This window comes from Alosa sapidissima, chromosome 19 (assembly GCF_018492685.1).
Source record: "Alosa sapidissima isolate fAloSap1 chromosome 19, fAloSap1.pri, whole genome shotgun sequence".
Lineage (NCBI taxonomy): Eukaryota > Metazoa > Chordata > Actinopteri > Clupeiformes > Clupeidae > Alosa > Alosa sapidissima.
In genome coordinates this window covers 9,349,360-9,376,425 of record NC_055975.1, presented here as the reverse complement: position 1 = coordinate 9,376,425, position 27,066 = coordinate 9,349,360, and the positions used below count along the sequence as shown (strand labels likewise).

Sequence of the window (27,066 nt, the reverse complement as noted above, 5' to 3'; positions counted from 1 at the left end):
CATTTGTGTAAAGTGTGTACAGGAAGGGACTGAGTACGCAACCTTGGGGGTTTCAGTGTTGGTGATGATGGATTTGATGTGTGACATGACAAGCCGTTCACACTTCCTGATGATGGGTGTCAGTGCCACATGGCGGTATCATTGAAGCAGGATGGAGCAGGTTTCTTTGGCACAGGTATGATGGTGGCGGCTTTGAAGCATGCATGTGTGTGTGTGTGTGTGTGTGTGTGTGTAAGAGAGAGAGAGAGAGAGAGAGAGCAACCTACACGTTACTGCATCTCAATATTGTGTAAGTCTAGGCAAAAAGTCAGCACCAGTCAGAGGCTACATTCATTGTTTTGCACATTTATGATGTCATCACATCTTTGTGTTTCTTTAGGTGATACATGGGACAACTTTTTCAGCAATGTTGCGGAACCACATAACCAGCATGTGCTCCAATTGGATGATCATGTTAAAGGCGCTCTAAGCGATGTTGCGATGCAGTCAGAGGCTACATTCATTGTTTTGCACTTTTATGATGTCATCACATCACCAAAAGTATTGGTTTTACCAAAAATATTTGACAATATTTTTAAACTACAAAAATGCACACCTGTAAAGTATTTTGATACAAAATACAAAGCCATTTTCTTCAACCCAATAAAGTACAAATTACAAAATACTATTTTGTATTTGAAATACTTATTTTAAATATATGTATGTAACTACTGCCCGTCCCTGGTCATACATGCTGGTTTAGAGTTTTTTCTGAATGCTTAAACACAACTGTGATTCTTATAGCACAATTTCTAAAATAAAATTATTAATACAAAACCACTCACTGAGTTCGCAAAACTACAAGCACAAACACTGCTTTGCACTCAGTTTGCAATTTTGTAACACACACTTTGCACAACTGTAGGCACAATTCACTGCACAGCACTCTTTTTGCGGAACTGTAAACACAACTCACTGCTTTACACTCAATTTCTAAATGATCAACACACTCCTGGCAAATCATACACATGAATTGCTATTATTTACACTATTTTGCCAACTCTCTGGCACACTTTCTCATGTGAAAACTTTTTTAGATAATTAGTTCACTTTGAAATCAGCCTAAGCACTATAAATAAGCCACAGGTAATGTACAATGGGTACAATGGAGTGATCAGGAAGAGTGATAAGAGAAAGAAATAACCCTTTTACAGACAAAAAATCAGTCTACATGTGGGGATATTGTCATGTCAGGCCTGGATACGTCATTCCAGAAAATATTTTTTCCCGGTGCCTTGGACTAGGACATTGCATGTGATGTAGACAGAATTTTGAGAGAGACGACCGATATAGACTGATTTGTTTTGTCTGTGAAATTGCTAGTTTGTGTTTTGACTTGGAAAAACACACTTGTGTTTGTTTTGATGTGTGTGAATAAATACCAATACTTGAAGTTTGGATCCATGTTACAGTTTTTTCTGATTGCTTAAGCACATTTTTTGTAACTATGGCTTTTTTTGCAAAACTCTACACACAAATGGCAAAACCTCTGACCCAATCAGCAAAACATTGTAGTTCTCTTGCAAAAGCTAACACACCTTGCTTAACTCTTCACACCTTCGTAAAAATGGTGTTTTCGTATCTAACAGTAAACACAAGCCATCACAATAGTAAGCACACAATGTGCCAACAACACACTGATGGTATGAATAAAAAACACATCTGGCTTTTGCTTTCTCTGTGCACAAGGTAGACTATGTCAGTTTGAGGTCATACATTTGTCATAGTTCTGTAAACATGGGGGTAAACAAACAGGGATCCCAACTTCAAGTATTAGTGTTTATTTACACACATCAAAACAAACACAAGTGTATTTTTCCAAGTCAAAACACAAAATAGCATTTCACTGAGACAAAACAAATCAGTCTACATCGGGTCGTCTCTCTCAAAATTCTGTCTACATCACATGCAATGTCCTAGTCCAAGGCACCGGGAAAAATATATTCTGGAATGACGTATCCAGGCCTGACATGACAATATCCCCACATGTAGACTGTTTTTTTTTGTCTGTTTTTTTCTCTTCTCACTCTTCCTGCTCACTCCATCGTACCCATTGTACATTACCTGTGGCTTATTTATAGTGCTTAGGCTGATTGCAAAGTGAACTAATTATCTAAAACAGTTTTCACATGAGAAAGTGTGCCAGAGAGTTGGCAAAATAGTGTAAATAATAGCCATTGTGCCTACAGTTGTGCAAAGTGTGTGTTACAAAATTGCAAACTGAGTGCAAAGCAGTGTTTGTGCTTTTAGTTTTGCGAACTCAGTGAGTGGTTTTGCCATTTGTGTGTAGAGTTTTGCAAAAAAAGCCATAGTTACAAAAAATGTGTTTAAGCATTCAGAAAAAACTGTAACAGAACTATGACAAAAGTATGACCTTAAACTGACATAGTCTACCTTGTGCACAGAGAAAGCAAAAGCCAGATGTGTTTTTTATTCAGACCATCAGTGTGTAGTTGGCACATTGTGTGCTTACTATTGTGATTGCTTGTGTTTACTGTTTGATAAGAAAACATCATTTTTACGAAGGTGTGAAGAGTTAAGCAAGGTGTGTTAGCTTTTGCAAGAGAACTACAATGTTTTGCTGATTGGGTGAAAGGTTTTCCTATTTGTGTGTAGAGTTTTGCAAAAAAAGCCATAGTTACAAAAAATGTGCTTAAAGGAATTATCCGGAGTAAAATGCACTTTAGATCAATTTACGGATGATTGGGACTACATACTTGAGTTGACATCAAAATCATGTCATTCGGATGTGTTTTGAGAAAGTTCGATTGGCCGTTTTCAGTCAAAACTCTTTAGCCTGGAAGTGACCCGGGCATGTCATTTCACTGCTACAAAACGCTATTTTTATACCTCTTCTACACAGGGGCGCAGCTACCCATTTTTTGAGGGGTATGCAACAACAAATTGGCGCCCCCCCCCCCCCATTGTTTTATTTTTGTTTAATTGTTCTAAAGTGCATTTTACTCCGGATAATTCCTTTAAGCAATCAGAAAAAACTGTAATATCTGCAGCGTCTACACCGAATTGCACGATATCTACATGCGCCATCTGGTGGTGTGGGACAAATAAACGGCAATACATGCGCAGTTTGTATCTGCCAATAATATTGAGTCATTTGAAATGCATCCATATTTGTAGGTTTTCTTTTGTTCTATTTATCTAAAAAAAGGAAAAAAATTCTCTCTCAGCAACACTACACTGCGTGTAGAAAGACCAATGTAGAGTTTAACTTCACGATTGACCAATGGATGGATCAATATGTTTCTAGAAACGTAGGCCTGTTGGCAGGAATTTGTCATTTTTAAACATTGCCTCAATTAATAAAATATAGATTCCATGGCATGCTCTTTACCGGGCTGTCATTTTAAACATTGCCTCAATGAGGGAAATATGGATTTCATGGTATGCTCTTTACCGGGCTATTAATGATATCATGCTGAAGTTATTAGAGGTGTTTGCTCGGTCTCTACCTCTGCCTGCTCAAGCCACTCACGCACGTACTGTACGCACACATACACCCGCACCACTCAGCACTCACTATAGCCTACACACACCCCCACGCACGCGCGCGCACACACATACTGTACACACACACACGCACGCACGCACACATACATCTGTAGGCTACATATGCAAACACTTGGTCTCTACCTACCTGTGTGTGTTTCCACACAGCAAAATGAGGGAGCGGGAATGTCATGGAACCCAAGGTGCGGGTTTATGGAAGACTTATGGAAGACTCCGTAACCAGCGGATCCACATCAGGAGAACAACTTTAAGGATTATTCTTACTGAACTCACATTGCTCAGTTTGGTGCGACAAACGTCTTCGCATCCACAGTGTTTAGACTTTCAGCCACCATTCAAGCCAACGACACACCTAGAGTTTTGCAGCCATTACGATACATTCGGATGCTGTGATCAAGATGCTGACAGTACCATTGCGGAGAGGTATTGGGATCTGATTGACTTGAATCCTGAAGACTATGAACGTTGTGGTGATTTATTGAAAGACATTATGTGTCAGGTAATTTTTTTTATGCGCCAAGTGGTCAACTTGGGTTTCATGTTGGACTTCATATTTGATGTTTAGTCATGCATTGTGTTTATGTGAACTCTAATTAATTACTCTGACTCTAACTAATTAATACTATCATTAATACTTTTTTATCATAACATAAAAGCACCTTAATGGTGGAAGGCTCATCCCCGAATTCAATTTTGAGCCTGCTGTATTTTAGTTAATGTAAGTGGAAAAAGTCGCGACGAGGTTTAAATCTGGGATGCGTAACCCACGGTTACCACAGTGGTTGCGCAAGGACCCATGGGACGGTAAGTGTTTAGCATTTAGCTATTGTTATGATACAATAGGCAGAGTGATGATTTATTAAAACCATGTGCAATTACATGGAGCTCATCTATATTGTTATTATTCCCTCTACTTAACTTTTTCACTAGCTAGCCTACTTCACAAAATCTCTACAAAATAAGGCGTATGCTTCATTGCTGTTACAAAAACGGTATAGCTTAATTACAAAATAAATATAAATAAAATATTACTTTAAAATGAACGAATTCACCTTTGGGCAGTGAAAGGCATGAATTGGCAATGAATTGGAATGTTTTACAGATGTTGTATATTAATTTTATTGTGCTATGTGTAATATGTGACAGATGTGATAGTGATTAAGAGGAGCCTCAAACGCCATCTTGTAGCTATGGCAGCACAAAGAGCATCACATGCGCTTCTTTAATGTTTGTCTTGTCACATCAAGGTCTCTTCACTTTTAACGTCTTTTATATGCTGAAACAGCTAAAGGATTTGACGGAGAGCTGCACTGAAAACACATGGCTGTGCTCATCCCTCTACACTTGTCTCTGTCTCAGTCTGACTCTGATCACTGTTAGGGTAGATTTCCCTGAGGCCAGACTGAATGACCTTATATGGTATTCATTCAGATGTATGGCAGCTTGTGAAATGCATTACTGTGCCAACTGTACTCAAAACAAAGAACTGTTATTTGGATCATTAGGTTGAAAACTATGTTGCTTTAACCATATCAATTCTTAAAAGTCAGGAGCTGCAATATCCATCCGTTGTCACCATAACTTAATTTGCATTTTATTGTGTTGAAGAAAATGGCTTCATATTTTGTATCAAAATACTATAGGTGTGTATTTTTGTATATAAAATATTGGCAAATGTGATCATAAAAGTGCAAAACAATGAATGTAGCCTCTGATTGGTGCTGACTTAGTAATATTGAGATTCAGGAAGATGATCCAGTGCAAGATGAATAACGTCTAGGTTGCTCGTACACACCCCTCTCACACACCAACCATCAGTTGAACTTTAATCATCAGAACGCAAGAAACCCGTTATGTGGTTCCTCTGCAACATTGTTCAAAAAGTTGGCTCACGTGTCATCCATATCTATGCCCACTGCTGTCAATAGAACCCCATTTAGCACTTAGTTAAAAACCAACTGAAAGGGTATCCTACCTGATCAACAGCTTTACACAGTGCAATATAATTCTGGGCATGTATTGACAATGTCAGAGACTTCATTCTCAGTATTTTATGGCAGTGTACCATGAGGTTGAAGTCGTTATTTTAAGGTAATAGAACTGCGTTGCTTTAAGCCCACATTCTGTGGCTCTCAGTAGGTTCGGTGGTTAGTTTGTGCCACTTGACAAGTTCAGTACATCTCTGATACAATAGGCTATGATATGTTACAGGCAGGTCTGCATAGTTGATCTGTTGACTGTTTGTAGAGGTATGGCATGTCCCGTAGGCAGAGAAAAGCTGTTGTTCTTAAACACTGCCCACTTTATCAACAGATTCAGTGTAGTGATGAAGGAATAGATTAAATAGACAGATATGGAAGGTTTAAAAAGTGATTTCATGTTCCCTTTTAATAGTGTTTAGTATTTTCAACAACAAAAAAATACAGTATTTCATTTAATACATGGCATGGCTACTGTATTTTGTCATTTGTTTTGATACACTTAAAATTATTGTTAACATTTAAAAATACATTTAATACATACATTTTAGCACCTGAACTCTTCTACTATGTGCCATACTGTTATAACAAGTGCAGAATGCAGTTTGGCATTGGCATCCATTATTTCCTAAAAGAATGACACATTTTGATTGGTCTAACCACACAACAGGCAGCATTTCTGGGTCATGTCTAAATATTCTTCTTTTTATGGTGTTTTAACCAGAATTTGTAGATGGAACATCAAATTGTGTTCACAGACAATGGTTATCGAAGGTTTTCTCAAGCCCATACAATGATTTCCATGACAAAAACATATCTGTTTTTAATGCAATGTCCTGAATATCGCAGCCAATACTGTTTTTTTAGCCCTGTTTCCTGTATACAAAGATTCCTCTGAATTCTCTGATTATTGAATGATATTATATACTAAAGATGATGAAATCCCCAAATTCTTCACAAGTCGGATATTTTCATAAAGTAGAATAAATTGTTGGGTTCAACATTTGATATGTTGTCTGTGTTCCTTTTGCAGCTAAATGTTGGCTTATGAGATTTGCACATTGTATTCACATTTTACAAAATGTCGCAACATTTTTGGAAGCAGGGTTGCAATTATGATGGCAGTCAGATAGACTTCAAACCATGTTCAAGTCTTTGCTGCTAATTACAGAACTTATGAGCTGTCAAAAGTCTATTCTTTTGCTTATATTTATGATGTTGTGTAAACCCCACTGGCTTAATTAATTTAATTAATTTATTGTGCTTATAGAGCGCCAAAACATTACACATGTATCATGGCGCTTGCCCATGAAAATTAATGAAAAGAACATTTAGCACAGCCGTGAATATGAATTGCTATCATGAATATTGCTAATGCGACCATTTGTTTACCCAGGAATGTTCCCCTTATGCAGCCCACCTGTTTGATGCAGAGGACCCCTACACCCCAGTGCGGGAGTTTCCAGGCCTTTGCTTCTCCTATTGCCATGATTTCCACACCAAGTGTGGCTTCTTCGTGAAGTACATGACAGACAACAGTGTTCTTCAGGAGGCATCGGACAAGGGCAGCATCACCTTCTGCAGTCTTACTGAACTATCTGACAGGGATTACTGTTATCCCAATGTGCTCCAAAACAACTACCTCTCCAACAAACTTGGCAAAGTGAAGGAGGATCCCATGGGCTGTGTCCAGCTGTGCCTGACAGAGGTGGCCAATGGACTGCGAAACCCGGTGTGTATTATGTAATGTCAATTAACAGGCATTTGTACCAGCTATCAGTCTATACAGATTGCATGGTAGAGTAGATTAGGATGGTGATGGTAAAGAAAGCTCTAAAAACATCTATAAGAAATGGCACGAGAGCAATGGCTTTTGATGGGCAAATGCCATGATGTTAAACATTTATCTATAGCATAGCACCTGCAGAGTGTCAACCTTTGCAGTCTCAGATGAAATGTCACCTTTAGGTTTGCAGTGCAGAAGTATGTCCTAAGATGCAGCTCATTGTTTGGACTGTTGCAGGTGCTGATGCTCCACAGTGGAGATGACACCCACCGCATGTTCGTGGCTGAACAGGTGGGCTTCGTGTGGGTGTACCTGAGGGACGGCAGTCGCATGGAACAGCCCTTCCTGGACCTGAGCGGCGAGGTGCTGACCACCCCCCGGCTCGGGGACGAGAGAGGCTTCCTGGGCCTAGCTCTCCATCCACGTTACCGTGCCAACGGACGCTTCTTCATCTACTATTCCATCCTGGTGCAGGGCAGCCTGGAGAAGGTCCGCATCAGCGAGATGAAGACGTCCGCCCACGACATGAACAGAGCCGACCACAACTCTGAGAGGTTCGCTGCGACGCCGAAGTGGGGAGTCTTGGTATCTGTAGCCTGGATAAGGGGCATGCTTTTAAGGTTCTTAATCTCTTTTGCAGGGTCATTCTGGAGATAGAGGAGCCAGCTGCAAACCACAATGGTGGGCAGCTGATGTTTGGCCTTGATGGATACCTGTACATTTTCACAGGAGATGGCGGAAAGGCAGGGGATCCTTTCGGGAAATTTGGAAATGCTCAAAATAAGTGAGTATTGTGTCACTAAAAATGACACAATGCTGGCTAGAGCATCTACTGAATACAAAGCTAGATGTTTCAGTACTCATGAGAAAAACCCTGCATGACGTAACATTATGAATATGGTTTCAATCATTCACAAAAAAATATCCCCCTTCGTTGCATTAGTGAGACTTTGTTTTTTTTACTCAGATAATCTTTTTTTTGACCAGAACATAAAGCTAACTAATTCCAAAAAATGACAGGTACCGTTTGATCAGTAACATTACTCCTTTAACTCTTCTTAAGATATATCACTATAGAATCCTTACTACACATCATTTCTAAATTGATTTTCCTCTTCTTTTCACTGCTTCCAGGAGCGCTCTGCTTGGGAAAGTTTTGCGCATAGACATAGATGGCAGCAGCCTCGACAGAACTCCATATAGGATCCCGCCTGATAACCCTTTCATCGGAGAGAAGGACACGCGGCCAGAGGTGTATGCCTACGGTGTCAGGAACATGTGGCGCTGCTCAGTGGACCGAGGCGACCCCGTCACCCACTACGGCAGGGGCAGAATCATCTGTGGCGACGTGGGCCAAAACCGTTATGAAGAGGTGGACATCATCGTGAAGGGAGGCAACTACGGATGGAGGGCCAAGGAAGGCTTTGAGTGCTTTGATATTAAGCAGTGTTATAACTCCTCGATGAGTGAGTACAGTATCAATGATGCTGAGAGCAACTTTATGGCATATGCCCTTTTTAAAAATCTATTTCCCTTTTTAACCACATTCAGCATTGCATGACACACAATTAACCTTTCCATTTTAATTGACAGAGGATATCCCTCCAATATTTGCTTATGGGCACCACATTGGAAAATCCATAACAGGGGGTTATGTGTACAGGGGATGTGAGTGGCCCAATCTCAATGGCCTTTATATCTTTGGAGACTTCATGAGTGGGTATGTGTTTTTATGATCTGCTATGAATTTGATTGAATACTAGTCTGGTAAGAGCAATCAAACAAAGCAAGCTTTTAAAATTGTGCTCTATCTGACTCTGTTTTGAAAGACTTGCTTCATTTTGGTTTGGTGTAGGCCATTCCAGACACTCATTTAAATACAACTGCAAGGACAAGGGAAGGAACATACGAGTTTAGGGTGATTCTATTCCCACAACTGAAAAAGCTGTGACCTGGGATGAATGATTTTTAAGAGGGGCCAAAATGCTTGACTCGTGCCATGTGCATTGGCTGTTGTCCCTTAGTCGGTTGATGGCCTTACAAGAGGATAAGGTCACTGGGACCTGGAAGGAGAAGAGCATATGTATGGGAGACACAGCCACCTGCTCGTTTCCAGGACTCATCAACCACCATCATAAGTTCATTATCTCTTTTGCAGAAGATGAAGCAGGTGATTTTTGGAACATTTTAAGAAATGTATACAGTAGAGGAGTTCACTTTTTTTCTCTTTTAAAACCTCTTATCTGCTGTGCTTGTGTAGGTGAACTGTATTTCCTGGCCACCTCATATCCAAGTGCTATGTCTCCTTTTGGAACGATATACAAGTTTATGGATCCCTCCAGGTACTGTATCATACAAAGCGAACTTTTCTTTGATGTTCAATTCCTTGTGCTATATGTAAGGGATTTCCCACAACAACCAATCAACAACCAAGCCTAATAAACATCAAAAACAAAATCACCAACAAAGCAACCTATGGGGGAAAAAAACATCACCAACACTGCAGCTTTCACTATTCATGCAACACGGCTTAAATTACCGCTTTTATAGAAGCTGATGCGAAATAGGACAATACATAGTGGTCAATGTGAGAAGAGCAGTATACAGTAATACAGTAGGCATTGTGCACATTGCTTCAGTAGGTTAGCTATTACTCATTCAAGTGAGACTCAGGTTTACACATGTCTTTAATAAGGTTCTTGGCTGCTGCTCGGTAAAAGTGGTTGTTAAATGCACAGATGGATAGTAACTCATTTCCAGTGCCTGAATGTGCTTCTGCATCTCTCGACTCTTAAAGTAGCTTTCCTTAATGCCTTAATTTGATTGTGCATCACAGTATTACATGAAGAGCCTCCATAGTGAGGTTAAATCTTCTCAGTTGGGACAGGTCACTGTATGAAAATATCTGCCTGTTCCAACATTTGAACACATGGTTTGCATTCTTTCTCCTCTTATCTTGGAATCTCCTCTGCATGGCAGTCTTTTATCCTTTTCGTGAAAAAATGCACACTCAAAGCAAAATAGAGCTGATTTGTAAACTGATGATGTTATTATCTAGGCCTATCTGTGAACTTAATCCATTCTTCTGGTTGAAAGTCTGTCACTATGACTACTTGATTATCAGTAGTTGATAGACAAATAATAAATCTGCCCAAGTGTTTTGAGTCATCACATCAGTTAAAATCAGGCCAAAGAGTAGCTCTCCAAGATTTTGCATTCTGCATTCAAGACAGTGTGACACATATTTCACTGAAGTTCTTTGTCATCAAAAGGTATTTGTTCAACTTGAATATGTCCACTCATGATCTACAAACCAGACAGCCACCTCCGTAACCATGAAACCATATACTCTCCCAGCTGTGACTGATTCCCAGATTCTGTTAGTGCACACTTTTACAGACTAGTGGAAAGAGAAATCAGCCAAAGCACAATTATTGAATCCCCAGCCGTTCTCAGTATAATCTCCACTGATTTACAGCCTAGTCAGGTCACGTGACCTGATTACGTGCTAACCTGTGAGTTATTGTTGAATAGTGTGCCTAGGAAAGACAACTAAATGTATCCTATCCAGTAGCTGAACGAAAAAGGAAATCCAAGGCACTCTTCTTTCAGAAAAAAAATATAAAAAGCCTTTATTTTAATAACCATATCATGATTAAAAACTTTAACAACAAGTGAGCTCCCAACACCAAAGAGCACCTTGGAATACCTAACTTCCGAGCACTTTGGACCTTTTCTTTGTAAAGTATCCTATCCAGTGCAAAGTAATTATCATTTGGATTGTTTTTTACCTCTTTGCAGGAGAGCAGCTCCAGGGAAATGTAAATACAAGCCACTTCCTGTGAAAGTCAGAGGCAAAAAAGTTCCTTTTGTTCCAAGAGAATGTAAGTCATTATTTGTTGTTATTATTTTGTTTATTTTGACTGTCACTTGAGTCAGTGGTTTGATACCTTTACATATTTTTCTTATTCAGATTTACATATTCCTTATTTAGATAAAAAAAAAATACCAGGGCTGTTGTCAAAAAAAAAAACATTCTATGTCCTTCCTTACCCACTTTTCCATGGAAAATGTCCTGTGGCAAAGGAGTGAAGGAGAATATGGACTTATGCAAAGCCAGCTGTGATGCTAAGAGGATTTGACTGATTACATTAATCTACAGTTAGATTGACTGCTATTACATTAATATAATTAATAGTGGATGTTACTGAAGTGGTCGATTAAAAGTAAGCGACAAGTAAGGTGGCACTGTCTCCTTTCCTCTGGTAAATGATGGAGTATACTGGAGCTAAAAAAGGAACCAAGGAATGGTGGCTGCCATTTACTGTAGAAACCCGTTTCCAAAAGAAGTTGAGATGCTGTGCAAAATGTAAATACAAGTAAAGTGTGATAATCTACAGAATAGTAAACCCATATTTAGTTGCAAAAAAAGGAAACACATCAAATGTTAAAACTAACAAATTTGAGTCATCAAAAGAAAAGGGAGTCCAAGGCACTCTTCTTCAAAAAGTTATAAAAAGCCTTTATTTAAACATGGCTATTTTTTAGGTTAAAAAACATGATCTGGGCAAACACCCACGCGTAGCGGCACAGAGCCTTCTTCAGGGTATGTTTTTTTTTTTTGAGTATTCCATGGAAAGATATAAGCTCATTTTGAATTTGATGCCAGCAAAATGTGCCCAATGCTACAATGGCCTGTCCCAGGGTACATCATGGAATATAAAACGTGAATATGAAAACCCCACGCTGAAATCATATACCTGATAAGAGTATTTTTCAAAAAACAATTAAAAAATAATTTAGTTTTAGTTTTAACAACTGACAAGTTGTCTTTGCACTATTCTCAATCAAATTTAGTAGGGTTTGCGTGATTTGCCAATCATAGCATTCAGTTTTTATTTGCATCTTACATAGCATCCCAACATTTTTAGAAACTGGGCTTTTTCATTCATTTACAATTCTAAGCAAAAAAATACTGTTTGATCACAGCCTAGATCCAGGGTCAATGTTCAGTCTTTTTATGTCACTTTAGCCTGCTCAAGAGTGCACTGGGATTTTAATTGTTCTATTGATATTACTTCTATACATTCTAATTTTTTCTGTATATTTCAGTGACTGTACTGAAAGCTAGAGACATTTACAACCAAATCACCTGGGACAACTGAACTTGAAATCACTACACATACTGAGAGTAATATTGCTCCAATAACTAAGAACAAAACAAATGTACTGCCTATAAGAAAGTCCACTTTTATAACAGCTTCCTCAAATGCAACAGTTACAAACCAAACACTCTCTAAGCGAAAGACTGCAGGAACTCCACAGAAAACGTTGAAGACATTTACAACCAAAGCACCTGTGACAACTGAACTTATAACCACTCCACGTACTGAAAGTCATATTGCTCCAATAACTAAAAACAAAACTGCTTCATTTCCTATAAGAAAGTCCACTTTACCAGCAACTTCCTCGAAAGCAAGAGCTACAAACCAAACACTCTCCAAGCAAAAGACTACAGGAACTCCACAGAAAAAGCTGACGACATTTACAACCAAAGCACCTGTGACAAGTCAGTCTGAAACCACTGCATGTCCTGAAAGTAATATTGCTCCAATAACTAAGAACAAATCTACCTCACTCCCTGTAAGTAAGTCAACTTCCCTAGCTACCTCCTCAAAAGCAAATTCTTTGAACCAAACACTCTCCAAGCAGAAGCCTCAAAGACAAGTGAAGAAGATCACTCAGATGAAGGCAAAGACAGGAGTCAGATATCCCAAAGCAGAATTTCCCACACCAGACCTGAAAGTTGCACTTAAGATCAATTTACTGAACAAGAAAAAGGCTACAAAAAAGAGACCTAACAAACAACCATCAAGGCAGAGGGTGGAGAAATCAAAAATGACCAAACGGGTTGAAAAAGGAACAATGAAATCAGTTAAAATAAAAACCAGCAAAGCTCAAGCCAACACAAAAAAGAAAAAAGGATAATGATATTACGATTAAGTTGAATTTAAACTGATGTTGTATGTCTAGGTCCGTTTGTGCCCAGCATATGTGACGACCTCACATTAGGAATTCACCTTTTCTGGTGTAAATATAAAATGTTGAGACCAAATGTATTGCACTAAAATGATGACAAACAAATAAAGAGATGCAAAAACAGTTGTAAAAATAAAGTTATGAAAAAAAAAGATTAGATTGTTTTCTAAACCTGAACAGTTGTTTGTGTCCTAAGCAATGTTTCTCTCCTTGGAAAGCTATGGAAAGAGCTTGTTACTTAGGTCACTAATCAGACTGGACACGATGCTGCTAGCTATTTGTTCATATATCTGTCACTCACACAAACATATAGTTCGGAGACCTGATTTTTTTTCCAAATCCATGATAGTATGACAACACAATTTAATAATGATTGAATAGTAATATAGTATCCAAATGTCCATGTTGACAGCTTATGAAGTTGGTATTGCTCTAAGGCATTGTTTCCCAACCTTGGTTGGGGGCGCCTGAAATTCAAATGGGGTTGCCTGCGATATTGGGTCTTAAAATTCTTAAAATCTTAAAATTGACCAGTACATTACATAAGAATTTACATTGAATAAAACAAATATCAAAAACCTCATTAAACTAATATGGATTCTTCATTGCAATCTAGTCACGTAAAATTGAACTTAGCTCGCATTAGACCAGTGGTCCCCAAACTTTTTCTTCCGAGGGCCAGGCTCTAAGAGAGGCATTTCTTCTATGCCTGGCTCTAAGAGAGGGCCAGAGACTGGAGTATATCAGTAACCATAAATAGCTTAGCGCTGTGAACAAAGGCAGTCTACCTTAGTTGAATATTCCATTACATTTAATCAGGCTATTGCAATTTAATACCATTGTTATCTGTGTTTATATTGCCATTATGCCATATCAGTGTAAAATGTAGCTCAAATGAAATAATAATAATAGCATTCTCAAAACTATAAGCAGGGAGTCCCAAAAGTATATTTTGAACTCTGAACTTTGCATAGGCTACACAGCTCAAGTTGTGAACAAGCAATATCCTACAAATAATTTAAAGTTCTCAAACTATGAGTTTTATGAAGTGGTGGCAGAAACATCTGAAATGACCACCATTCTAACTTTCACTCACCTAATGAGAACTTTGTGAACTCTGTATGAACATTTGAACGAGTGAATAAAAAATATAAATAATTATACCAGAAAGTTCCAGAATTATGACTTGAATAGAAGTTAGTTCGTTATTAACAATTAATTGATACATTTTTAGAATACTTTGAGCACTGATGCAGTCAGCAGAGGCCTCTTACATTGTTTGCAGGTAGGCCTACTATACATTTCATTCCGTTTTCGATGGCAAACGCGAAACAGCGCCAAAACAACCACCAGTGGACAAAAAGAGTATTACATGTGCACTGTTACTGTAAGACCCGCTATAGAGAATGAATGGGCGAAATTACGGAGGTTATAGTTTGACGATGTCGTACTCCCGTGCGGGCCGGATCCAATATACCAGGGACATGTTTTGGGGGGCCACCTAAAATGAGGTGGCAGGCCGTAGTTTGGGCACCACTGCATTAGTAAGTTTTGTGACAAAATAGGGTCATCTGTCAAAAAAGGCTGGGAACCCCTGCTCTAAGCTCTGTCTGCAAAGCCATCTTTTAGACAGTCCTCCAGGCTGAAATGTCTGTTATAGAGATGCATATCAATCTCCTGTACAACTGTCTGGAGGCACAAGGGCCTTTGTGAGTTTCTAGAGAGTTTGTATCCTGTAATTATAACCAAGACAGAGTGGCAGGGCTGGAGCCGAAGGGGAATGTTGAAACCCCTGCGTACATGCCCTGGCCTGGTCTCCTGCTTTAATGTAAACCTATGAAGGCCCTCATCCAGTTGGGATGCTGCATGCGGCATGTGATTTGCATATTAATAGAATTCACACTCAAAATAGATGTAATTAACAGAAAAAGAAATATATCTTGACATGTGTGACTTTACAAGCAGGAGGGGAAAAGTGGTGATCTATCACAAACGTGTCACTCTGGCCTACCACCAATGCTGCGTCACCACGGAGACTGGGCAGATAAACGAAGGCCATGGAAAACGTTTGTCATGAATCCCAAAGCCAGAGTATGATTGCCATGGCCTCTGAACCCCGCTCTGCTGCTATGGGCCAGTGACAGCTGCTTGAGGCATTTCACGTGGAACTGCAAGCCGTCAGTCACTGGGACAAAGCCCCACTGCTGAGGGAACGCTACCACGCAGGTGAGAGCGAGGAGTATAGAAGATCTGCCCATTTTGGGAAAAGGTTTTTTAGGATCAAACTCTCAAGTCAAGCTGCCGAAGGAAGCACAGATGTTTTGTGATGATAAGAGTTCACACTCACTCACAGGTAATGGGGGCAGGGTGATGACAGAGTCAGTAAAAGACATCCACACAAAATTGGCTCTCGGGTTTCCTGGAGGCAACATGACTCATTGTTACTTCTCTTGAATTGTATAAAGCGATTTATAGCAGCTGAAGATAAGCACTGTTATGAAATGAATTCTCTGAATACACTTAAAATGAGCTATGTTAGGCAAGAGGAAGAAACACTGAGTGCACCTTACGGGTCCCTGAGTCAACTCCACTTTCAATAACACCATACATTTTATATGACCACCAGAATGCTATACACAGTAATTGTTCATAAAGATGTGCATAAACCGAAGGACAGTGTTTTATCCTAATGCAAAAAAGTGCATTAGACTCACCCGTATATTAACCATGGTTTATTAGTTTTTTTCTGATTGCTTAAGCACATTTTTTGTAACTATTGGCTATTTTTGCAAAACTCTACACACAAATAAGAAAACCTTTCACCAAAGCAAAACATTGTCGTTCTCTTGCAAAAGCTAATAAACCTTGCTTTCACATCTTCGTAAAAATGATATTTTCGTATAACACAAGCCATCACATTACAGTTTTTTCTGATTGCTTAAGCACATGTTTGTAACTATTGGCTATTTTTGCAAATCTTTACACACAAATAGGAAAACCTTTCATCAAATCAGCAAAACATTGTAGTTCTCTTGCAAAAGCTAACACACCTTGCTTAACTCTTCAGACCTTCGTAAAAATGGTGTTTTCCTATCAAACAGTAAACACAAGCCATCACAATAATTGTACCAACTACACACTGATGGTATGAATAAAAACACATCTGGCTTTTGCTTTCTCTGTGCACAAGGTAGGCTATGTCAGTTTGAGGTCATACTTTTGTCATAGTTCTGTAAACATACAGGGATCCAAACTTCAATTTGCTTATGTATAGTGCTTAGGCTGATTGCAAAGAACTAATTATCTAAAACAGTTTTCACATGTGACAGTGTCCCAGACAAAATAGTGTAAATAATAGCCATAGCCATCAAGTTCAGTTCATACATGCTCAAAGTGAACAGTTCACGTTCAAAGTTCACAATTTTAATTCTGAACTAGTTCAAAGTTCAGTTCATTTTACTTTTTTCGTGAGATATTTAAATAAATAGGCCTACTTTTTTCACACTACGAGCTAGAAATCACTATACGTTCTTTGAAGCTGCTCATTAGACATTTGCTCATGACACTGCAATTGTGGGTTTCTTACCAGGTGATAAAACTTGCAGCAGTACAGACAAGCTAGACCAGTTCTATACTAAACTAGTGCAATGAAATCCAGCCCTCGGCGCTCTCGTCGTTGCCTGCTACGCGGCGTTGCTATGCCTACCCCGCTCTACGTTGTACGGAAGCCAGTATGCTATTCAACTATTCTCAGCCGGACACTACGTTGCCCGCAATGCATTGCGCGCACAATGTCAAAACCATTTCTGTCTGGTGATACATGATTTAAGCGGCACCAGCGAGAATACAGGAGGGAGGAACTTTCTCTCGTTGCGTTTCAAAAGAGAAAACAGATGTCACTCAGTTAACAAATTCCAACTTTCATTTACAGTGATGTCTGCCGTTCATGACACATAATGTGAACTAATTCACGTTCAAGTTCTTTATTATGACCGCCGCGCAGCACATTTTTTTTTCTTTTTCGCATGCCCAAATTTCCGTCAATGATTCCCGGGACACTGAAAGACCGGGGTACACGAAACTTGGTGGGCATGTAACCCATAGACAGTAAAAGAAATGGACGAACAGACTCCGTCGTTTTCAATGGGAGGGCACTGAGTTAAATAGAACGATTTTTCAGTTGGTACCCCCAGTACTGCGCAGCCTCACACTTAACTTCGTGACGATAGCCATAGAACTGAATCTTGTAACTCATATGATAGATACACAGAAATTCTTCTCACATTTCCTTCGCCTTCAAAGTCATCAAAGTTAAACATTTATTTATGTATTATTATTAATATCATCCTCACCAAGTCGTGTTAATGTTGAAGCTACCATACATGATCATCTTCAAAAACAGTCATGCTAAAACAAAACACAAAAGTTATAGCCTTGAAGCTATTTTCTTTCCACTTTTCCGACCTACGGTCAATCCATCGAAAACCTCTGAAATGATTACTGCCGTTTTTTTTTTTTTTTTTTATTAGGTTGCCTCTGTGTAATGCTTTACCTTAACATACGGTCGTGTATGCTAGGTTTTGCTTACGAGTTACCGTCATAGACAGTAAGGTGGACTGAGCTTCTTATCCAAACAATACGGTGATCTCCCTACGGCGCGAAAGAGAGATTACGTCAAAGCTAGCTTCCCTCCAACCGAACAAGCTAACCATTCTTCTTACGGGTAACCAACGTTACGGACGAGGTAGTGGAGTCTGTTTTGCCTTTGTAGTGTTTATGTTGATTACACAAAAGCTACAATATCAGCACAGGATATATGTTATATGAAGTTATGGTATTTCAAAAAAATCCTAGAATGAATGGACTTCTATGGGAGTTAGCAGAGAGGTGGTCCCTCCAGCCTACGTCGATTCTTCTACTTCCGGGAATTCGCCTGCCCCCTTGATGTAACCCCACATGGATAGCATGGAACCATCGTTTTTCGTTTTGATCTGTAGCCCCCCCGCTGGACTGCACCCCCCGAAAGGAGGGTAGGGCAGACACAGTTTTCTGTGAATATCTCAAAAACCGTAGGGTTTAGGAGGACCATTTTTTTTTGTATGTTGATCTCAAGGGGCCATGTCAACCTATTCCATAACCACTCATTTCATGTATAGCGCCACCTAGTTAAACACAAAAAAGTAAAAATGAGGTGTTGTAATTGAAGGTATCTGTGACCTAACATAGTCAAAACTGCACGAAATTGGAAGTGTAGGATCATTATGACACCCTCTATATGCACGCCAAGTTTTGTGGAATTCCGTTCATGGGGGGCCACACAATAAATTAATTTATGTTACTATACACCAACTGGCCTGTAGGTGGCCGGAGACAGTTTTCTGTGAATATCTCGAGAACCGTAGGGCCTAGGAGGTCCACCTTTTTTATGTATGTTGGTCTTAAGGGGGCATGTCAACCCATCCCATTACCACTTATTTCATGTATAGCGCCACCTAGTTAAAAATTAAAAAGCAAAAAATTAGGTGTTTTCATCACAATATCTCTGGCTGACAAGGTCAAAACTGCACGAAATTAAAAGTGTAGGATCATTATGACACCCTCCGAATGCATGCCAAGTTTTGTGTACTTTCGTTCATGGGGGGCTTTACAATAAAATAATTTATGTGTACATTTAGTGACGTACACCAACAAGGATTCCCGGGACACTGAAAGACCGGGGTACACAAAACTTGGTGGGCATGTACCCCCACATGGATAGCATGGAACCGTCATTCTTCGTTTTGATCTGTAGCCCCCCCCCCCCCCCCCCCCCCCCGCTGGACTGGACCCCCCGAAAGGAGGGTAGGGCAGACACAGTTCTCTGTGAATATCTTGAGAACTGTAGGGCCTAGGATGACCAATTTTTTCCGTATGTTTGCCTCCAGGGGTCATGTTAACCCATTCCATGTGCACACATGTGCATAAACAGATACACACGCACACACATACATTTACAGTAATCATACGTATGACACATACTCACACAGTAGACATATGTACGCATGCATGCACATGCACAAACACACATACGCAGGCAAACACACAAGCACGCACATACACACACACACACACACCCACACACATAAACATAAATTTGTACACGCACACATGCACACAATTCAAGAATTTTTCCCGTCATCTACTCCCTGAATTTTTGGTCATTGATACCCGGGACACCGAACCACCGGGGTACATGAAATTTGGTGGGTATGTAGCCCCACTAGACTTTTACGGAAAAATTTCATTTCGTCCCCGGGGACCACCACCAACCCCCCCCCCCCCCCCCCCCCCCCCGTGCTGGGCCCCCTGAACCGCAAAAAAAAAACAGTTTTTCCTAAATAACTACCTGAACCGTGGCACTGAGGATGAAGAATCTTTTATGGTATGTTGGTCTCAAGGGCCCACATCAACCTGGCTCATAATCACTCATTTGTGATTTGCACCCCCACAACCCCGGTAAAAAATGAAAATGCAATATTATTCTGCTTTAATCGCCCCTATCTTCAGTTAAGATGTTCAGAACTGCATCAAATTTTATGTGTATGATTGACCTGGCATTCTCCGGGGGTATGCCAAGTTTCGTAGAATTTCATCCATGGGGGGGTCTAAAAAAATTAGGTTATGTGTACATTTAGTGACTGTACACTCATTGGCCTGTAAATGGCGGTGCACACATATACACATGCACACACACAGGCACCCACATACTATCGGTATTAGAACGGCCTATACATAATTACAAATTCAGTAGGATTAAAAGAAAGCCAAAATAAATATTCATCATCATCATCATGGCTGCATTTTCAGTATTGGCGAGAAGTAGTCGTTTGTCCACTAGATGGCGCATCGTTGCAGTGAGACGTAATTTTGTTGGAAGTTAAAAGTGGGTTGGAAAAAACAATGGACGCTTCATACAAGGACTGTAATTTACCGCAGCGAACATCTAATAAGGATAGGACGATGTTCACATGAAGTGTAATTCCCATTTCTTCTTGAAGCCGAAATAAATCTGAGGATGTTTATCGGACATGCTTGGTTTTTACTGCAGGTACGTTAATCTTGTAATATCAATAAGGACCTAGGTAATGTTACCGTTAGCGTTGGTTGAGTGATGGAGGCATTTGATTTATTGCATTTGTAGAAAACTATAAATGCGGTTATACCAAGCAAATGTATAGCAGCACTGTTTGTATCTTTCGACTGTCATTTATTGCACGTGCTACAAAATCATTCTGTGCAATGGAAGATTTACCAACGTTACACCGGTCTGATACAGTTTTGCCTATACATGCGTGAGACTGAGACGCCTGTTTATTTTGTTTTAAGTGCGTGCAGGGTGTGAGAGGGGAATCGATGTGCTTTGATTACAGCTTGGTAGTTGTAGTCTGTGAAATTAAAAAGCACGTATGTGTGAAGTATCCAAACAATGACACCTTCATTTCATTATGGCTGCTTTAGCAAAACACCTTAAGCTACTGTGTAGTGGGTCCCATTTAGAAGTGGCTACTTCATTCGGCTTTCCTTGACTCATGGAGCTGCGTGAATGTTATTACAACTTTTCGCCACGATATGACAGTTTAAGTCCGCTTGATACTGTAAGGCGTAAGCCATTGGTTTCCAAAGGAGATTTTATTTGTGTCGCCAGCATAGCCTATTGACCATTTATGTTGTAAATAGGCCTACCTTATAATCTTACCTGTAGCTTAGGGAAGCTAACAGCTTTCTATTAGGATCTAGTTTGTTAGTTACCGTTTTGTCATAACTCCCTGATGCATTTTTGCATTTAGAATAGCCAGAGCGTGTATATCTCAATCGGACAATTAAACAATATCGGGTGCCTATGGACTAGGCTGGGTGAACCCAGCCTGATCTGCCCGCTATTTATTTTTTGATTTCTTAAAAGATTGAGCTTGGTCTGATGAAAGCCAGACTAGCCATGGACCTCAGTTAAAATATGCAAGGGAACATGAATCAGCCTATATTTGCACTAACAATAACGGACAAAAGCTCTTCAACTTTGGCCCGTTAAAATGTGTATGAACAGTCTCTAGCGACGCATTTCATCAAGGCCCATTTGGACATGTCAGTTATTTGCACCACTGGTTAGATGTAAAACAGCATTTCGTTTCAGACTAGGCTACTGTTACTTAATTTGTGCATTAACAATAACGTTTCAGACTACTGTTACTTAATTTGTGCATTGACAATAAAGTATTACATGAACTAAAGATGACTAAAATCTTATGTAGAAGAAGAAACATTCACAAAAAATCTATCCATCCAAAAATGACCTTTGTTTTTGATAGCTGTTGAAAACGGCATGGAACTGACAGAGATGTTTTTGTTTAAAAATACATAAAAAATAAATAAATAAATAACATTATGCTGATACCTTTTGCTTTTCCCAAATACAATGTAGCCTACAGGTGTAAGTGACCTTTCATCAATCCAGTTGCAATGGATGAACTGTGATGAACTGCCCTACTTGTGATTGTTTAGAGATTTTAAAGGTTTTATAACAATGCTACATCTTCTTTGGCTATTCTACAATCTATTCACCTTTTCAGCACCAGTAGGCTACTTTCTGTGCAGCCGCACACACACACTCATGTATGCCAAACAAGCATACACAAAAGTTTCAAGAGTGGGGGATGGAGTAAAATATGGAGACAAATTGAAGTGTGATTTATTTTCGCGGAACGGATGTACAGGACTGAGCGGCGGTCATATTTTGTACCGCTATGCGGTACATCTAGTTTTGATTGTTATTTTCGTGGTTCTTCTTTCATATTACACCCTGATGATATCAATAAAAATGAAGAAATGCAGAGAGGCCATGGGGCAGCCTGGTTAGCGCTTCGGACCTGTTACCGGAGGGTGGCCGGTTCGAACCCCGACCAGTAGGCACGGCTGAAGTGCCCTTGAGCAAGGCACCTAACCCCTCACTGCTCCCCGAGCACCGCTGTTGTTGCAGGCAGCTCACTGCGCCGGGATTAGTGTGTGCTTCACCTCACTGTGTGTTCACTGTGTGCTGAGTGTGTTTCACTAATTCACGGATTGGGATAAATGCAGAGACCAAATTTCCCTCACGGGATCAAAAGTGTATATATACTTATACTTAGGTGGTGTTGTCATGGTGTTGAGCATTTCATCCTGTGTAGTTGATGTCACTTCCTGTGTCAGATCCAAGCCCCCTGCATAACCAGAGCTGCATCCGCTCATCACTAATTCTCAGTTCTGCTCTCAGGTCCAGTATGAGCACAGCTCTCTTAGTGCTGCTCTTCACATCACTGTGGAATGCAGGTATCATTTGTGCTGAGGGTAAATAGACAATAATTGTATGAATGTTGAATTTTGAACAGACTTATGAATAAATATATGTTTTTTCACATCTGCCTTTATGGTTACACAGGCTCTGCTGAAGGGAATGATGTCACACAGACACCTAGAACATTGTGGAAACAACTTGGAGATTCTGCAGAGATGAGTTGTAGTCACACAAAGGATGCTACCCACACTCAGATGTACTGGTACCGACAGTGTCAGGGGGAGACCATGGGGCTGGTTGTGTTCACTACTTCATTTGGCACAATAGAGTTTGGAGCTGTCAACAGTAGTAAATATTCCACTGTTAAAAATGTACCTGAAAGTGGATCATTAACAGTAATTAATGTGGAATCTGACGACAGTGGCCTTGACTTCTGTTCAGTGAGCCAACACAGTGTTGCAGATTCTACTCAGAGCTGAACGAAAACCTCCTGAACTGATGATACACTAAACAGGATGACAATTAAAGTTTTATTCAGACAGGGGGAGCTGTTGCTCCATTGATGTTCAACCCAAGCAACTCGATCCCTCTCATGGATGTTATGAATTTGACTGAGAAAAGCATGCATGTCTATTGCATTACATATACATGATGTCACACACCACCAAATCCACCCCTTTCCTGTTTTGAAGTCAAACTGTAACTGATCATGTCAAGTCTGCTGTGAAGTCCAACATGAGGACAGCTGTTATAATACTCATCACCTCACTTATAACGACTGCAGGTTTAATGGCTTCATCTATATTTACAGTGTTCAAATCTTTACATCTGAAAAACTGCAAAGCATTCTGTTCTCTGCAGTACATTTAAACATTCATATTTTGTATTTTGTGTTTTTGTGCAGATTCTGCAGAGATAAATGATGTCACTCAGACCCCTAGAGTGTGGGAACGACAAGGCGAATCTGCTGAGATGGCCTGCAGCCACTCCAAAGGCGTTTCCTATAATCAGATGTATTGGTATCGGCAACGGCAAGGGGAATCAATGACACTTATTGTTTATATGCCAACTGGTGGAAAACTAGACTTTCCTGGTACCAATGATGATAATAAATTTTCTGCTGTGAAGCCTAAGAATGATCAAGGAAACCTCACTGTTAGAAATTTGGATCCCAGTGACAGTAGCACATATTTCTGCTCAGTGAGTGAGCACAGTGTGGCAGAATGACTACATGGCTCAACAAAAACCTCATTTCCTCTGCTGCATGCTCTTGCAGCGATTACAGCAAAGCATCACACTGATATCTGATATCACTATTTACTTGTTGCCATCTGTTGCTAATGAATAAGTGACTAAAATGGGCCCTCAACAAATAAGTAGACATATTTCTGAATATCACCTCAACCAAGTAACCACCCTCAACTTTGCCACAATTGATTTACACTCTAATCAGAGAGTTTCAAGTGTGAATTCTGAACGTTTTATAAACTTATTGTAAATGTCTGATCAACAGGGTCCACACTTGCCACCATTGTGAATCAGACCCCTTCTTAACAGATTGAGAATACAAGAAGGTCTCTAAGTGAGTAATTTATGAACTACTTCTTTGGTGCATATTCCTTCTCTCCAAAACAAATCTCTCCATTTCAAGTTGGGTTCCATCACATCACATGGAATACATGATGCTTTTGCAGCAAGTGGCAGTGTGGTCATATGGCAACAATATTCGTTAATCAAGGCAACATTTTTATCAGCAATGATTTAGATTATTGTTTGTAACGTGCATGTGCCGTATTTTTAAAAGTGTCCTGACCTAGATATGGACACTAGAGGTTGCTGTGTCATTTCTTTTGCTGTTCTCAGGAGGCAGACAAGAGGCAGACAAGGCTCAGGGTTCATCTGCTACATGCTGCTCACAGCAACACTGGAGCTTTCACTTCAACTCAGTCCGTTACCAACATCCATGCAGGTTACATTATAGCCCTCACAGTGGTCTGGTTAACGGGTGAATATAACGCTCATTTGTTTGAATTTCATCAGCCATAATTCTGTAAAATGTAGCAAACGTATTGTCATAACTGTTTTGTTCCCAACGCAGGTTGTGTTTGGACTTCTCAGGTCAACCAAACTCCTCCAGATCTGATCAAGGACCAAAATGCTTCAGTGATGATCTACTGCCAACATAATTTCCCAAACTATTATGTTATTTTGTGGTACAGACAAACCAAGAACAGAGAAATGACTTTAATGGCCTTTCTCAATGCAAAAAGCCCAACAAATGAAGATCAGTTTAATGGAAAAAGTTGAGCTGGATGGGGATGCCAGTCCTAATAAAAAAACTCCATAAACATAAGTCTATCAGCACAAGATACTGCTGTATATTATTGTGCAGCTAGTTACCACAGCACAACACATTTCCTATCTGTGTGACAAAAACCCTCCACATGTATGCTGTTAATAGGTACACCTGTGAACACTGTCTGGTGTCACTCAGGTGTCACTTGTGATACCTGATGATCAGTATCGAATAAAGATGATTCAGTGCACCTTCCACAACTTAGAAACTTCATTTTTGCCAAATTTATGACAATTCTGCCTATTATGTCACAAATAATACTGCATTTGTAACACTTTCTATGAACCCACTATTCATAAAGCATTATAAACACATTAATAACGGGTTATAATCAATTTATAAAGCCTCATAATTTAGTGACATTAGTATATAACTTTCAATACTCATGACTGTATTCATTAAGCATTATAATGTTACTATATAAGCCTTTACAGCTTGAAATGTCACAAATCATAGATCTTATTTGACCTCTTGATAATGGCAGTGATGACATCTTTGTTATAAAGCTTTGTTGCAGATTCTACTGCTGCACAGTGTTGGTGTAATGATGGAGTAAATGATGCACTGAAAGCAACACTTTTGATTGTTATTTGTGTTGTGCTTCTTGCACATTACACCCTGATGATGTTGATGAAAATGAAGAAATGCACAGAGGAGGTGTTGAGCATTTCATCCCGTGTAGTTGATGTCACTTCCTGTGTCAGATCCAAGCCCCCTGCATAACCAGCGCTGCGTCCGCTCATCACTAATTCTTAGTTCTGCTCTCAGGTCCAGTATGAGCACAGCTCTCTTAGTGCTGCTCTTCACATCACTGTGGAATGCAGGTAGCATTTGGGTTGAGACTGAAAAGGCAATAATTGTATCAATGTGGAATTTTGAACAGACTTATGAATAAATGTTTTTTCACATCTGCCTTTATGGTTACACAGGCTCTGCTGAAGGGAATGATGTCACACAGACACCTAGAATATTGTGGAAACAACTTGGAGTTTCTGCAAAGATGAGTTGTAGTCACACTAAGGTCGCTACCTACACTCAGATGTACTGGTACCGACAGCGTCAAGGGGAGACCATGGGGCTGGTTGTCTTCACTACTTCATATGGCACAGAAGAGTTTGGAGATGTCAACAGTAGTAGATATTCCACTGTTAAAACTGTACCTGAGAGTGGATCGTTAACAGTAAGTGAAGTGGAATCTGATGACAGTGGCCTTTACTTCTGTTCAGTGGGAGAACACAGTGTTGCAGATTCTACTCAGAGCTGAACGAAAACCTCCCGAGCTGATGAAACACTAAACTGGATGGCAATTACAGTTTTATTCAGACAGGGGGAGCTGTTGATCCATTGATGTTCACCCCAAGCAACTCGATCCCTCTCATGGATGTTATGAATTTGACTGAGGGAAAAAACAAAAATAGTACACCTAAAGCATGTCTATAACATAACATAAACATGATGTCACACACCCTGCCAAACCCCTCTCCTCTTCTGAAGCCAAACTGTACTGATCCTTCCTGTCAGTGCTGCTGTGAAGTCCAACATGAGAACAGCTCTTATAATATTCATTAACTCACTTATAAGGAGTGCAGGTTTAACGGCTTCATCTATATTTACAGTGTAATACTATTTACATCTGAAAATTCTGCTAAGTGTTCAGTTATCTGCGGTACATTTAAACATTCATATTTTTGTATTGTGCCTTTTTTGTGCAGATTTTGCAGAGAAACAATGTCACTCACACCTCTGGAAAATGGGGACAAGGCAGATCTGCTGAGATAAACCATGGCAATAACTATAGCACAAGCAGAATTCACACGCATTCAACACGCTGTGTGGGCAGTGTAGCTCAATTTGAAGGGGCGTCATATGAATGTCACTGCAAATGATATATGCAGAGGTGCACAGTCAATAAAACAAAACAAAAAAATAACAGAAAGAACATTGGCAGGCAAGTGCCAGTCATTTGAAAAGTTTTTGTTTGGATGAAAGTAGCTGCACCAATCATAAGTTTTTCCTAAAGTTGTTCAGGTTC

General features: G+C 39.8%; 1 protein-coding gene across 1 annotated transcript; it reads left to right on the top strand.

Annotated features, from left to right (window-relative positions):
- The first annotated feature begins 3,737 nt into the window (after window positions 1-3,737).
- LOC121693603 (HHIP-like protein 2) lies at window positions 3,738-13,401 on the top strand. The gene is made up of 12 exons (XM_042073147.1): window positions 3,738-3,782; window positions 3,881-3,990; window positions 4,347-4,371; window positions 6,943-7,278; window positions 7,570-7,886; window positions 7,973-8,116; window positions 8,467-8,798; window positions 8,926-9,052; window positions 9,357-9,502; window positions 9,593-9,674; window positions 11,134-11,216; window positions 12,445-13,401. The coding sequence occupies exons 1-12, from the start codon at window positions 3,738-3,740 to the stop codon at window positions 12,495-12,497; spliced, it is 1,800 nt and encodes a 599-aa protein (XP_041929081.1). The 3' UTR covers window positions 12,498-13,401.
- Window positions 13,402-27,066: the final 13,665 nt, after the last annotated feature.

Coding starts and splice junctions, on each gene's coding strand:
- LOC121693603 (XM_042073147.1), top strand. CDS start 3,738: ATGGAACCCAAGGTGCGGGTTTATGGAAGACTTATGGAAGACTCC. Junction 9,675..11,133: donor AAGTTTATGGATCCCTCCAG/GTACTGTATCAT, acceptor ACCTCTTTGCAG/GAGAGCAGCTCCAGGGAAAT. Junction 11,217..12,444: donor TCCTTTTGTTCCAAGAGAAT/GTAAGTCATTAT, acceptor TGTATATTTCAG/TGACTGTACTGAAAGCTAGA.